At 28.1% G+C, this 14,854-nt stretch overlaps 2 protein-coding genes across 2 annotated transcripts; one reads left to right on the top strand and one right to left on the bottom strand.

Moving 5' to 3' along the window:
- The first annotated feature begins 999 nt into the window (after positions 1-999).
- Positions 1,000-7,948, top strand: LOC114937650 (uncharacterized). Its single transcript, XM_085488776.1, is given in 6 exon segments — positions 1,000-1,010; positions 3,138-3,509; positions 4,357-4,648; positions 5,787-6,089; positions 6,092-7,075; positions 7,516-7,948. Coding segments are annotated over 6 exon segments (2,298 nt in total). The 3' UTR covers positions 7,852-7,948.
- Positions 7,949-8,899: 951 nt separating this feature from the next.
- LOC114937624 (transmembrane protein 26) lies at positions 8,900-14,777 on the bottom strand. The gene is made up of 6 exons (XM_029311163.2): positions 14,246-14,777; positions 12,517-12,694; positions 11,118-11,522; positions 10,337-10,704; positions 9,712-10,035; positions 8,900-9,129 (listed from the first exon to the last, which is right to left on the bottom strand). Exons 1-6 carry the CDS (start codon positions 14,437-14,439, stop codon positions 9,084-9,086), a joined length of 1,515 nt encoding a protein of 504 aa, XP_029166996.2. The 5' UTR covers positions 14,440-14,777; the 3' UTR covers positions 8,900-9,083.
- Between the last annotated feature and the right edge of the window lie 77 nt (positions 14,778-14,854).

The raw sequence follows: 14,854 nt of genomic DNA, 5'->3' as shown, positions 1-14,854 counted from the left end.
TGGTATTATTCATTTTAGAAATAGTACCTTTATGTACTCGTATATATTTATTTAATTTATTAAAACTAAAAAAGGATAATTTAATATTCATGTTCCTAATAATATTTCCAAATTGTTCTGTCAAACCGGGAAAAAATGGTATAGTGAAAAAAGACGTTTTTTATACACTATGACGTGTTACAGTAAGACGTCTCTTCTCGTCGCGCGCATCTATTCGCGTGGATTGGCCGATCTTTTTTATTTAATAACTCAATAATTATTGCGAAAATCGCAAAACGGTAGAGGACTTTCCTATTCGGTTTAACTTACTCTACCTGCACACGACGGTTGAGGCAACACTTACCGGACACCCTGTATATATGTGTATATGTTGCATATTTGATATACATATAATAATAATAATAATATCTCTGTGGTTTCTCTATGATAACGCACGTACAATTACTACAAATTATATATTATTATTATTTATTATTTTAATGTTATGTACTGTAATTTAACGTGCTATAAAAATCTATTGAGGAATCAATTGACAAGAATAATTATTTAGTCTAATCTTGCACTTTCCAGTTCCACCTTTGCTTTATAAAAACCAAGAAATTAAATATAAGTCACGAGAACGTAAAATTTGCGATCGGAATGATCGTAAAACATAGTGATAAACATCAAAATAATTGTAACGGTAGTGTGATAATTGGATGGTATCGATCAAAAGATTTATTATGTACTACATATTTCGAAGAAGGAGAAAATCTTAATATCAATTTTACACAATTAAATAATATAATGCCATTAATTTTATATCGTAATTATACTTCTGCAAAACAACAAATAATAAATTACATAATTCTTGCCGAAAATAATGAAATGTGTCTCGTGGAAGAAGGTATATGAATATCATCATTAAGACGTGCCCTTATTTAGAATTATATTTGTTTATTTTACGTATCCATCTTAGGGGGATGTGGGCTAGTGTTAAAGTGAAATCAAGGTAGGGGTATGGAAGTATGGTACGTTGGGTGGTAAGGGTGTTATTCTATCTCTTTAATGTTTTCCTTTTTGTCCTCTCTGTCTCTCTTGGTTCTCTCTTTGTTTTTCTTTTTTTTTTTTTCTTTTTCTTTTATTCCTTTCTTTCTCTTCTTTTCTCCCGGCTGTTCCCCCCCTGGCCGCCCCGCATTTTCCTGGACGCTTTTTCTTTCCCCCTTCTCTTTTGCCCTACTCTACCTCTTTCCTCCTTTGCCCACTCCCTCGGGCCTCCGCCCTCGCCTTTCCTTTCCTCCTTCCCTCGCTCTTATTCCTCCCCCTCCTTCTCCGTTGGATCGCATCTCCCCCTTCCTTTCCTCCGCCCTTTCTTTTCCTCCTTCTTTTTTCTCTCGCCCCCTTTTTTTCTCTCCGTCCTCCTGTCTCTCCCTTTCCTCGTCTCCTGCCCCCCCCCCTTCCTCTCCCTTTTTCTTCGGCCCTTTTGCCTCTTCCCCTCCTTTATTAACTTCAAATAGTAAAATAATATGATAATAATAATACGACTAAATTTCATATATGGTAGTATTTTTATTGGAGGTGTATTTTTTCGCTAAAATCTATATATTTCATTTTATTGTATAAAATTGTATCTTTAAAATATTTAGTTTAATTTAAAAAATGCATATATATTTTTAGAATTTGTCAAGTTTACGAATCTATATATTTACCTAAAAAAAAGTATCAAGATTTTTAAATTAAAATAAATTATTTACATTCTAATAAATCTAACTAGAGCTCTAAAAAAATTCTAACAAAAATTCTTATACATTTTGAGGACAATTTTAGGACATTGATAATAAACTTCTTTTCAATTTAAAGTAAAAAAATATGATATTAATAATACAATTAAATTTTATATGCGAGGTATTTTTTTTTGCTAAAATCTAGATATTTTACTTTATTATGTATAAATTTATATCTTTAAGACATAAAAGTTTAATATAAAAAAATGCATATCTTTGCTCAGGATTTTATCTAGTTCACGAAACTGTACATTTACCCTAATTTCCAGATTTTTAAATTAAAATAATAAAACATATTCACGTTTCCCGATAAATATGACGCTCTCCTTTCACGGGGAGAACCTTCAATTGTCGATCTGTCAAACAGGCCTTGGACGAGACGAGACATCTGAAAGGCGACACTACCGTGATAGCTGACGTGGACTAAACTGTGCTCCGTTTCGTTTTGCTCCGTGTTTTCCCTTAATTATTCCCGATTTATATGGATCATCTCTCGCTTAATCTGGATAATTTTACACTCAATCTTGAGTGTACATTTCGAAATACTTACAAGAATTAGCCGGTGTCGGTTGCTTTCCAAGTACACGAATTTCTCGTTTTGTTGTAACGAAAGATGTATATTCGGTGAAGCAGAAATTTTACTAAGCTTATTGAGATCCTATCAAGGAAATCGAGAAGAAAAGTGAATAAAAGTTAACAAGGTATATTTTAACACCTTTTTGAGACTGATTTATTTAATCATTATATTATATTTGTATATAAAAATTGTATATAAAATTTCAATGTTTCTTCTTCTCTTTCGTTGAGTATTATTTTTTGATATTTTTAATAATTTTTTACATACTTTACATCATAAAACAATTATATATAAAAAAATGTAATTGTATAATTTATAATATTTCTCAAAAATATATCTAAAGTTTAATTGCATTATTTTATTAATTTATTTATTGCTTACGAAGAATTTTCTTGCTCTAAATGCAAAAAATATATTAAAATGTAATTAATAGCATTTTACATTTTACTTTCTATATTTTTAATTATCTATATAAATACACACAAGATAAAGAATTTTTTTAAATAAATCTAATTATAAATTATATCAGAATGAATGTTGCAGAAAAGCAAACTCTATCATGAATTATTAATCTTATATATAATTTTAATCTTATAAAATAATAAATCTTATATAATAATTAACCTTATAATAATTTAGGTTAATGGACGTATCGCCGAAAAATTCGCACGAACAGTGCTTCTCCCAAGGAAAAGAGGAAATCTCGAAGAACATTGGTTCATCTGTGGGGAAGAATCAAAATGAAAATATCGAAAATGCAACATACATTCCGTATCGTAACTTAACTTGATCTCGAGTTTAGCGTCGATTAATCATATCGGGAAGAAAATATCTGACAGAAAGACGGAGGTGACTTTATTGAAGCAAGAACCAGCTGGTCGTCAGCTGATCGAGCTGAGTGACAGCGATTCCAAAATGATGCTGCGACAACAATTTGGAGGAATGGCAGAGAGTGAATTTAATTTGCAGCACGACGGGTCGCATTATGAAAATATGGAAATTCTACGAAAATTACCGCCTGATACGGTCGTGATAAGACAGGAAACAAGGACAAGCAGGGAGGATAGCGATTGCAGGGAATTGATGGAAACAAACAGCAGTGGAAGCAGCTCGACTTCCGGTTGCATAGCTGCTAAAGCAAAAAGATTTATCCGGGCCAGGAAAAAAACGTGAGCATATTAAATATTTAATATTAAAAAATATTCATATTAAAAGATATTAAAAAACATGAAAAGATATTAAAAAATATTAATATTAAAAGATATTAAAAAATATTTAATATTGAAAGATTTTTATAATAAGTCGATGTAAAATCATATTTAAAGTAACAAATAAATTTACACATAAAATTACCCAGGTAGCAAGCTGATATCAAAATGACGTCATTCGATGTCAAAATGTCATTTTGACGTTTAATGTTGTCAGCTTGCTACCTGGGTACATTTTCAAAACTGTAATTGATTAAAATATAATTATTGATTAATTATAACAAATTTTTTATTCATAGAATTTTTTCTATTTTTAATAAATATAATACTTGATTTTTTAAAAATTCTATTTAAAATTAAATTTAATAAAGAAAATAATTATATATGCGTTATATATATGGAAAAAAGCATAATATTATATAGAATATATAATTAATTTTCTATTAATTTTCATGAAAATTTAATAAATAATATTTCAATATTTTAATTAATTAGATTTTAAATCATTTTATCGTACGCGTTTTAAATTCTCAAAATTGTTTTTATTAAATTTTTTATTTAATACTTTTATTAATTAATTTTAACACCTTTTTGAGATTGATTTATTTATTATCTATATAATAAACTTTAATATATTCAACATCTTTTTTTTTAAGTATTTATTTAATTTTTTAAATTTTTAATATTTTTTTACATTATTTACATTATAGAGTAATTATATATAAAAAATCTAATTTATACTACTTGTCAAAAATATTTCAAAAACTTAATATTAAATGAATTAGAATATATCTCTATGCATTTTTAGTCGTGATATTGTAGAAGTGAGACGAAATCCCATGCGAGTATCCAAGAAGAACAAGAAATTTCCTCCATCAAAACAGCGATTATTAGTCAACAGTAGGAGAGAAATTTGCGCAAATTATGAATCCGCTAAATATATTAAATCAGTCACGATGCCATACATGAAAACCAGATCCGTCACGCGAAAAATGTATACTGTGGGTGCTACTTATCAGGCACCTACCAAAAAAGATGAGACCGAATGGAAAGAATGGCCTGCGCATGGAATGCACGAAAGACCAGCTTTTCATCCCCAAGTAAGAAAGATCTTTTCTAGCAATATATAATATTATTATCAGGGTAGGGTAACAACTAGTTGATTAGTTAAAAGTTTTTAACTTTTAATTTAGCTTAATTAATTTAAAATGTATTAATTTTTAACTTCAACTATATATTTTTCACCTTAAACTTATTAATTTTTTTCCTCAAGTTCAATTTTTTTACCTCTGAATACCATTATTGTTTTTTTATAAGTTATAAACGTATTAGTTTTAAATTTAAGTATTATTAATTTTTATATTTATTTGTCATCAATTGTAATTACAAAAGATATATTTCTATATAAAAATCAAAATTTCTTTGTTATTTGTAATTATAAATTTTGAAAGAATTAACAAATAAATTCTAATTTAATATAATGTTTTTAAAAATTAACTTTTTATTCAACTTTAGTTAATTTATTTTTAACTTTAACTTTAACTGAGAGTTAATTTTTTGTTCATGCAAACTTTTAACTTAACTAAATTAATTTTGTAATTTTTAATATTCCTTCAATTATTGTTTGTATCAAATTATAATCTTAAAAGGCTTGTCATCTAGATGAAATGTTATGATTCTCATTGAAATAATTAGTCTTGAATCTTTAAAAGATTGATATTTTCCAGAATTCTATACATTTTTAAATTCGAAAAATCTTAAATCGTAATATTTATTTTATAGTAAATTACCATTATATGATAGATAATTTAATTATAAAAGTCTCTATTATTAACAATAATTAATGGATAAAAATAGAAAAATCTTTTTTAATAGGTAAAATACTCCATTATATAATCAAACAAATAATTTATTTTAAATATTCTTACTCTTTATTAGTAATAAAAGGTAAAGAAAATTTACTAAAATTTCTCAAAGAAAGAAAATAAAAGTAATTGTTATATAATCTTAACAGCTGTAAATTTTAAAATCTTTAGATACAATTAAAATTAAATATACTCTGTTTCTCTTTAATATAATTTATAATACGCTTTAATAGAAAAATTCTTAATAGAAAAAAATATATAATTTATAAATATTTTCATCAATAATTTTTTCTTTCAATAAAAAAAAAATGTTCAATATAATACAAATTAATTTTAAAAAAATTAAAAAAATCTCATTAATTTAATTTTCCAGGCTGGTCTGGCAGTGGAGTACCTAGGAAGATATTTCACCAGCCTCGACGGATTTTCCCTCTGCGAGATAATCGACGAGCCGGAAATCGAAGTGGTCGCGGTCGATCCGCATCGCGATCGACGGGCCTCTTCCGCCGAGAAGAAGCCGAAGGGAAGGACGAGGGTGAAAGGCAGAGGTTCGTCAAACCCCAAAGTTACGTGGAACGCTTACTTCTCCGGGAAAGACACCTCTTTCGAGACGTGCATGCACGGAAGTCTTCACTGCGTGCTCGGTTATTGCTCGCAAGTGATGGCCCCAGCTTATATTATAAGCAAGCGGTAGAGGAGCAGCTGAAGTTGACAGGTCCCGCATTTGCGGAAGCACCGGCAAGGATGGCAAATTTCAAGCCTAACCAAACCGCGAGTTCCTCCGAAACGGCAAAATTGATCGAAGCCATCGCTGTAGCTCGGAATAAAAATATTCCGAACCGTCGAAGACCCGTCGCGACTTGTCCATCGTCTTCGGCAACGTTTACACCGGAAGCACAGAACAGCTCGAAAATGATTCCACAGAGCCGAGAGACAATCGGGATGAATTTGAAACGTATCCTGCGAGACGCCTCGAGCAGCTCCTTGATCCTGCTGAGGAATTCGGGGAAAGCCAGCTGCGAAGACTCCTCAGCGAAGGACAGCTTCGATCCAGCGAAGTTGGAAGACGTCAAGACACCAAGTGAGGTGTCGTCGATCTATAAGAACCTGGTTTTTGCCGGCAAACCGGTTTTGGAGCACGAGGAATCGTCGACGAGGAATAATCTGTATCTGTACACCTTGAAAAGATATTCCGCGAATACGACGAAGAAGACCTTTCTGGATGACCAGTTGGAGAACGAGAAGGCTGTCCAGGTCGTGAAAGAGAGCCATAAAGGCAGAAGCTTTGATAAAATGAGGATTGTTAGAGAATCGGCTGATGAAGTTCTGATGATGAAGAACAGTACGAACGAGGCTTCGGAGATCGCCAGAATTCTGTCGGAATACAACAGTGGCACGTTGAGGAAGTCCGCGATACATAATCGGATTTACGATTCGAGTGCCAACAAAGCTTTGCCGAAAAACATCTGGCAGAAAGGTGCAATAACAGCGGAGGAAAATCCAAATTTCGTGATTCCGGATGAAAATTCGGACCTCGATCTCACGCAGGAAAAGTGGAAGAGATACAATTTGATTTTAGGGGAAAAGATCAGAAACAGTGAACTGCCTAGGAGTGTTCAAAATAGCCAAAACAGCTGTTCGATGTCATCGGACCAGGGTTGGGTAAGTTGATTTTTTTAAACCAAGTTAGTTGCTTATAAAATTAATTTAGTTGCAGGAACAAAAAATTAACTCACACAGTTAATGTTCAGTTAAAATTAAATTAACTGAAGTTAAACCAAAAGTTCATTTTTAAAAACATTATATATATATATATATATATATATATATATATATATTCAATTAGAATTTTATTTGCTAATTCTTTTAAAATTTATAACAATAAAGAAATTTTGATTTTTATATAGAAATATATTTTTTGGTAATTACAATTGATGACAAATAAACATAAAAAATTAATAATACTTTAATTTAAAAATAATACATTTATAACTTGTAAAAAAACAGTAATGGTATTTAGAGATAAAAAAAATTTAACTTAAAATTTAAGTTAAAAGTATTATTAATTTTTTAATTTTTTTAACTTTTGACTAATTAACTAGTTATTATCCAACTCTGCATCGGAGAGTAACCAAGTCCCTCTCGTTGATCGGCAAATGAGCTTAAACAAATACATAAGAGAGAAGTCCGCTGTTAAATCTTGCAAGGAGCGCAAAATTGTTGTGACTGAAGCAAAACTGGAGCAGAAAGGGACCTCGTTCGAAGACGAAATCGATATGTCGACTACGGAACCATTGCAAGAATTACTAGAAAACACTGCAATTTTGTATTGTGCTGCCACTGGGATTCATCAAGATGACCTGTCAAATTATATTGACACTCTTGATAGCAAGCAGAGCATTCAGTGGCTGGAGAGTTGGAATAACTCCGTCGTGTAAAACGTTGAAGATAAAATAATCTTTTACTATATGCGCGTTATGTTGAATTTAAAGTTATGTTTACTTATTATAAAGAATTTTTTTTATCTACAAGATAATTTCGTAGAGCAGTTTACGCACTAATAAGTTGCGATTTTATTCCATTTATTTTATTTTTCATCTATAAAACAATATACATGAAATATATATTGATATACATATATAAAATATGGATAATATATATATTAATAATTATATAATATATATTTATATTTTAGTTGTAACAAGTATGTCATTATTCTCTCTTAAAACGTTTTATTGAATAACATTATGTTGAACTCTTAAGATTTTTGCAATTCTCTGTTTTTGCTGTGTGTAAACTCCTTAATTATAAGAGTATATCTTAGTACTATATAAAGTTACACTCAAATTAAATTTTTAGGATAAATGTCTGTAGATATGCCACCAAGATTTAAAATTGTGCTGGACAGTTCAACACTTGTAAATATTTGACATATATAAAAGGATATAAATAAATAAATATAGAGTATAAATAAAATTAATTAATAATAAAAAATATATATAAATCATACAACAATAAATTATAATATAAAACTATATTTTTATTTATATTTATCTATGTATTTTTATCCTTCCTTCTCTATGTCTCTCTTGTCTATCTCTATCTCTATCTCTCATCTCTATCTCTCTCTCCTTCTCCCTCTCTCCACCTTCTCCCCTCTTCTACGTTTCTCTTTTTTTTCCTCCCATTCCCCTGCTGACGCCATCTCTCCAATACTTTCTCCCAAAAAAGAACTAATCTGGAAATAAAAAATAATAAGACTTGTGCATTATAATTATATGTAAAATTTGCAATTAATAATAATAATAATAATTGCGAATATTTTTTTTTTGCCAAGGCACAATCTGATAATATATTTTTTTATACAATCAGATAATTGAAAGAAAAATTTAAAAAAATCTTCTCTATATATTTGTTATTCAAGATATTCATTAATAAATACAAGTAAAGATTCATGTTCTATTACTCAGAAAATACTAAGCAGCTATATAAATTTCTTTATTTTTATAAATATTTTTAATATTATTTAAATGTTAAATCTCTCAGGATAAAACTGTCTCGTTTTCGTAATTAGTATTATACCGTCATTAATTCCAGCGTAAATGAAGAGAATATAAATGATAAAAATCGCAGAATAAATAAACAATATTATAATACTCAAATTCCGTTGTCAATCTCTATCCTGCCTTCGTTTTCGATGTGTATATTTACGAGCACTGCAAATGTTAAAAAACAAATTATTTACATAAAGATATTAAAAATAATGTCATACTTTGTAACGAAGAGAATACAAAATTCTAAATATTTTAAAAATATATTTCTAAGTTTTTTGTTTTAAAAAAAGTTTGCGATGATTATCAAGTGCAAATAAAATATACAAATAAAAGATTTAATATTAAAACAATTTTGAAAGAAAAATGAATTGATTAATATTCTATATGTATATATATGTGTATTAAAAACATGTATTTATATATATAAAATATGTTATCAAAAATTAACTTCAAATTTTTGAAAATTGAAAATTACTCTTTCGAAAAAATGAAACAAATACTTAGTTTCTGAAAAAGTAATCTAACATTAAAAATATATAACGTATATTAAAAAAATGGTTATAATAGAAATATAAAGTTAAAAATTCATTAAAAGCTCTCCCTTTCTCTCACTACTGTAAAATATATCTTTTTCTTTTTAATAATTCTTTACAAATTTATATTTTTTAATTTCGTAAAAATTTAATAATATATAGAAATTAAAATATTGCTTTTATTGGTAATCTATATTAATATGTTTTTTACCTGTTTCTGTCAAACTCCGATTCGCTATCTTTACTGATAGTCTTACTTTCGGTCAGCTCGCTGGAGGACTCATTTTCGCTGTCAAACTTCCGATTGGAGCTTTTACCGGAAGCATCATCAATCTTATTCTTTGACTTTCTCTCGCTTCTTTCGGAAGATTTCTTGTCCTCTCTTCTCTTACGTCTCTCCTCGTCAGAAGAATTATTGTGTCTCGTCTCTTCTTTACGCGACAATCTTTTCTTCCCTTCGCGCTTTTCCGATTTACACCGTTTGCTAGAATTACGAGAACTTGACGTGGAATATCCAGTATCTTGACGACTTTTCCTACAATCACATAATAAATATAAAATATATATTCTATATTAAATATAAAAGATATATTAAAAACTATAATAAATATAAAATAATATTCGGACAATAATTCTTAAGGCAAAATGTACAATTTCATCTTTTGCAAATTTTTATTTCTCTTTTAATTTACTATTTTTTCTTATATAAAATTTATACAAAACAGTTTGTTAAAAAAATGTTTAAGCTATATATTGAATCTTATATAATCTATCATTTATTTAATCTTTGAATTTAATAATTTAATTATATAGAAATAATTTGAAAGTATGCTAACCGTTTGGAGCAAACAACATTTTTCGGGGATAAATCAAATTTATCGATATCCTCCGTCGAGTTTTCAGTTTCACTGTAATTTGCCTCTACGTCCTTATCTCGTCGCCTTTTGTGCCTATTGTCATCTCGCGAATGTCTCACTCTTACGTCTTTATACATATCGCCTCGAGAAATAATGCTGATATTCGACACTTCGATTTTGTTATATTTCTTGTTCCGTTTGCTTTTATTTTCGCTTTGCACCACGTAAAGCCGATACAACTGCAGCAGTATAACAAGTGTGTTTTTGCATGTAAAAAATATGTTCATGTAACTGACAATCTGATAATGAATTATCAGGATCAAGCGAAACGCCAGAAACGGTCCGTCCTGCAAGATAAAGAATAAAATATTTGTTAAATAAAAATGATCTTAAAATTATGAGACCCCTTTTTTATCTTTTTATCAGAATTATATTTATTTTTAAAAAATGGATAATTTTAAGTATAAAACATCTCCTTCTCATATTATTAATAAATTGTATACAAAATGTTCTAATAAAAAAAATTTATTTACGATTATTTACTTATATTAACAAAAAAAATTAATCAAGATAGCCAGTGTATAAAGTAATGTTCTTTTATAAATTTTATAAATACTACTTTTATTAACTAAAAATATTGACATAGTATATATATAAATAATAATAATATTAATTTATTTATTAAGAGAAAATTAACAAAGAAAATTAATCAAAATATTATATAATATTAACATATAAATATGAATATAAATGTAAATACCTGAAGAATCATGTTCAGAGCGATTCCCCACACATCGATACTGCAACAGCTAGTTTCCGACCGGGTCTTCTTCCTGGCGACGCTGCTGGACAGTCGGGACTTTCTTGATTTAGTAGCGGTCAACACGACTGTAAATTGCATCAGGGACCATGCCCAGATGCTTAGAGTCAAATATACAAGTACAGGTTCCCGCGCTATCCTGTCTTCCTTGAAGGAATCGAAGAACTCGATGATATCAGCTGCGGTCCCGATGTAGACCAACAGAAGCTGGCTCAGCTGATCGCGGGTTAAATCACCCTTCGGTAGCATCCACCGACCGATTATTAGAACTAACATTAAAAACTGCTCGATCAAAGTGACCCACGTTTCCGTGGAAATCTGAATATCCGGTAATTTAATATCGACCTGAAGAATAAAAAAACGTAAACTTTGTGTTTTAATAAATCTTGGACTGTCGCTGCAAATTAATTATTATTGTGTATTTATTCCTTTCTAAAAATCGTGAAGATTAACAGTTTGACGGTTGTAAAACGAAAAATAAAAATAATATCAATAATGCGCGCGAAGCGTACGCTTGTGTTGTCTGATACATAACAAAAATTCAGAAATTAAAATTATATATACATAATTAAAATTCGGCAAATTAAAATTATCAGACATTCGAGAATTAAAATTAAAACATAAAATATATAATAAAAATTATTATTGCAATCAATGCATAAAAAATATATTAATTATGCAACGCATAAAAATTCAATATTTGAGCGCGAGACTCTACACCCCACACATCCGTCACGCAGCGCGGTTCGCGCGAAACTGATTTTTATGCGAGGTACTGTGAGTGCGAAGCCAAGATCACGTGACCACTAATCATGTGACCATCGGTTCCGCGCTCGCGATAGTCGCGATACCTCGCATGAGAGTCAGTCCCGCGCGAGCCGCGCAAGGTGATAGATGTGTGGAGTATATAAACGTTTTGCGCTGCTTATTGATGTTATTTTTATTATTATTTATTTAAGAACTGTCAAACTGTTAACCTTCACGATGACAGTTGCTTGATGCTATATTAATATAATATTAATATAATAATTAATATAATAAATTATTATAATTAATTTATATAATTTATTATAATTTAATGCAATCATTTATTAGAATATTAATATAATAATATTAATATATAATAATTTGCATGCTTTTTTTAGAAAGGCATTATTATTAGCCAAACACTTACATTTTCCCCCATCAGTTAATTTTTATTTATTTTTTTATTATAAATATTATAAATATTATAATTATTTATAATAAATAAAAAGTAGATGATCAACCATTCTCTAATAAAAAAAAGTATGGTTTCTCATCTAGTTTTATAAAAAAGAGCGATAAAAATCACACGTACGCCCAAAGCTTTTTCCAGATGCTTTAAATCACTGGCTGCTAAATTGGACAAATCCAAATTCTCGGAAATGTTGATATCCATTTCACGGGGTTTTAATCTTCTATCCACTTTGTCCAATTCCAATAACCAAATTGCAGGTACCACACTACTGAGATATAAAAATACAGATGGACAAAACCTGAAAATATAATAATAAAAAATAAAAACTTATCGAGTTATGCACACATAGACACATATGCATATATCTATTTTATACATCCATTCATTTTAATTTATTTTAATTGTTAATTTATATTATTTATTTTATACATATACATCAAAATTAAAACCAATATAAAAATAACAGTTATATCATTAAATTAATATATAATATTATAATTTGTGTTATAAAAAAAAAAATTTATCCCAAAAAATATCATCTTTTATCTCATATTTTTTTAATTATTTTTATACGTCTTATATTTTAATATTATTTATTTTATAAAGATTCCAGACAAACCTATATTTTTTCATATATAAAAATAATATTTTTATTTTATTGTCACGTTATAATACTATTTTTTATATCGAAGAATTTTTTCAAGAAGACACAGATATGCTCAGCGATGCAAAAATCTACATCTTTAACTAACAAAATTGATGAATCAGCATAAACGCAATCGGGTTTATTGCGGTTTGCTTTCGAAGATGTCAATTTTTGACATTCCGGTTTGCATACAACACACACATCTTTAATAAAGTGGATTCTCTTCAGCGCGCTCATGTTACTAATGTTCCAATTTCCGTCTGTCAAATCAAAACGTTCTCACAATATACACACCCTTTCCGAAAGCATCCCTTTACACTAATTTCGCAATGACACTCCTGTATTTAATGCAATGTTTGATCTATTTATACTTCCTATATATGCATAAAATAATCCTTAATACATAAAGCTAAATCGAAGATTAAAAAAGATAAATTAAAAGAGAATAATTATAAATAAAGATAAATTAAAAGAGAATAAAAATTCTTATATCTTTTATATAATAATAAATAATTATTAAATTATAATAAATAATTATATTAAATAATTAATTGATTAAACAAAAATCAGAGAATATCTTTATTATATCACTTTATCTTTATATTAAAGTAATTACTTTTAATTATACTTTTCTATTTTATTATATCACTTCATCTTTATATTAAAGTAATTACTTTTAATTATACTTTTCATATACTTTAAATTTTAAATATTACAGAATTAAATTATTAACATTAAAATTATAGCATTAGAGTCATTAATTTTATTTGAATAATTCTTTATAATTTATAAAACAAAAATAATTATAAATATGTTAAGTATATATTACATATCAGTTATTTATTTTATCTACTTGATTTTAATTTGTTATTACATAAAATTTTATTTATAACAATCACTACATATAGGAATAAAATATGTAAAAATAAAATAAATGAATATATATATATATATATATATACATTTATAGTTTATATGTAATTTAAATTATATTAACATTGTAAAATTAAATAATTTAATAATTGAAAATAAATTGAAATTAATAGTTATTGTTTATTTAAAAATAAATAAACAATAACATTATTTATTCTTTCTTTTTGCCTTTGTTTCGTAAAGTCAAATAAATTTTATTTAATGTTATATCTTTTTCGTACAATGAAATATTTCTCAAAAATAAGTTCGCATCGATAATGATCGACTCACCACTTCCATTCTTGACTTTCTTTTATAGTCAGCGTGAAAACGCCTTCGAAAATCAGCAAGACGATCGGAGAGCTCAGGTACCAAAAATATGGATTCTTCTTGAAAGTTGTTACTTGCCAAATAGCGATGAAGCCATGCGAGGCAAACACCAGGCGCGTAATTATTGCTTTAATTGTCGCCAAGAATTTTGTCATAATTAAAATTGTTACTTTGTACTTCGATAAAATAATAATTTCAAAAACTGACTCTTTAGCATAGACACATACACGTCACTCGTTTAATTTGTATATATATTTATTTAAACATATTTAATTTATCTTTTTATATACTTTATATTATATTTATTTATTTAAACTTTTTCTTATACACTTAAAGAAAAATTTGCAAAAGTTGAATATAAATTTTCGAGTATAATAATCGAAGAAATATACACGAAATACGAGAAAATAATCGGAGAAGGAACAGGATCGAAAGACGACTCGCTAAAGAGCAGTGCGAACTATCTGCTAAACGCGATGCGCACATGCGCTCTTTAAACAGGAACAAAGTCGTGACCTTCTATGAATCTTCTCTCCCTTCAGGATATGTAAAAAAAAAAAAATTCTGCAA

The sequence above is a fragment of the Nylanderia fulva genome, unplaced genomic scaffold, assembly GCF_048542155.1.
Source record: "Nylanderia fulva isolate GAGA-0341 unplaced genomic scaffold, ASM4854215v1 Scaffold71, whole genome shotgun sequence".
Taxonomy (NCBI): Eukaryota; Metazoa; Arthropoda; class Insecta; order Hymenoptera; family Formicidae; genus Nylanderia; species Nylanderia fulva.
This window is presented reverse-complemented; position numbering and strand designations above follow the sequence as displayed.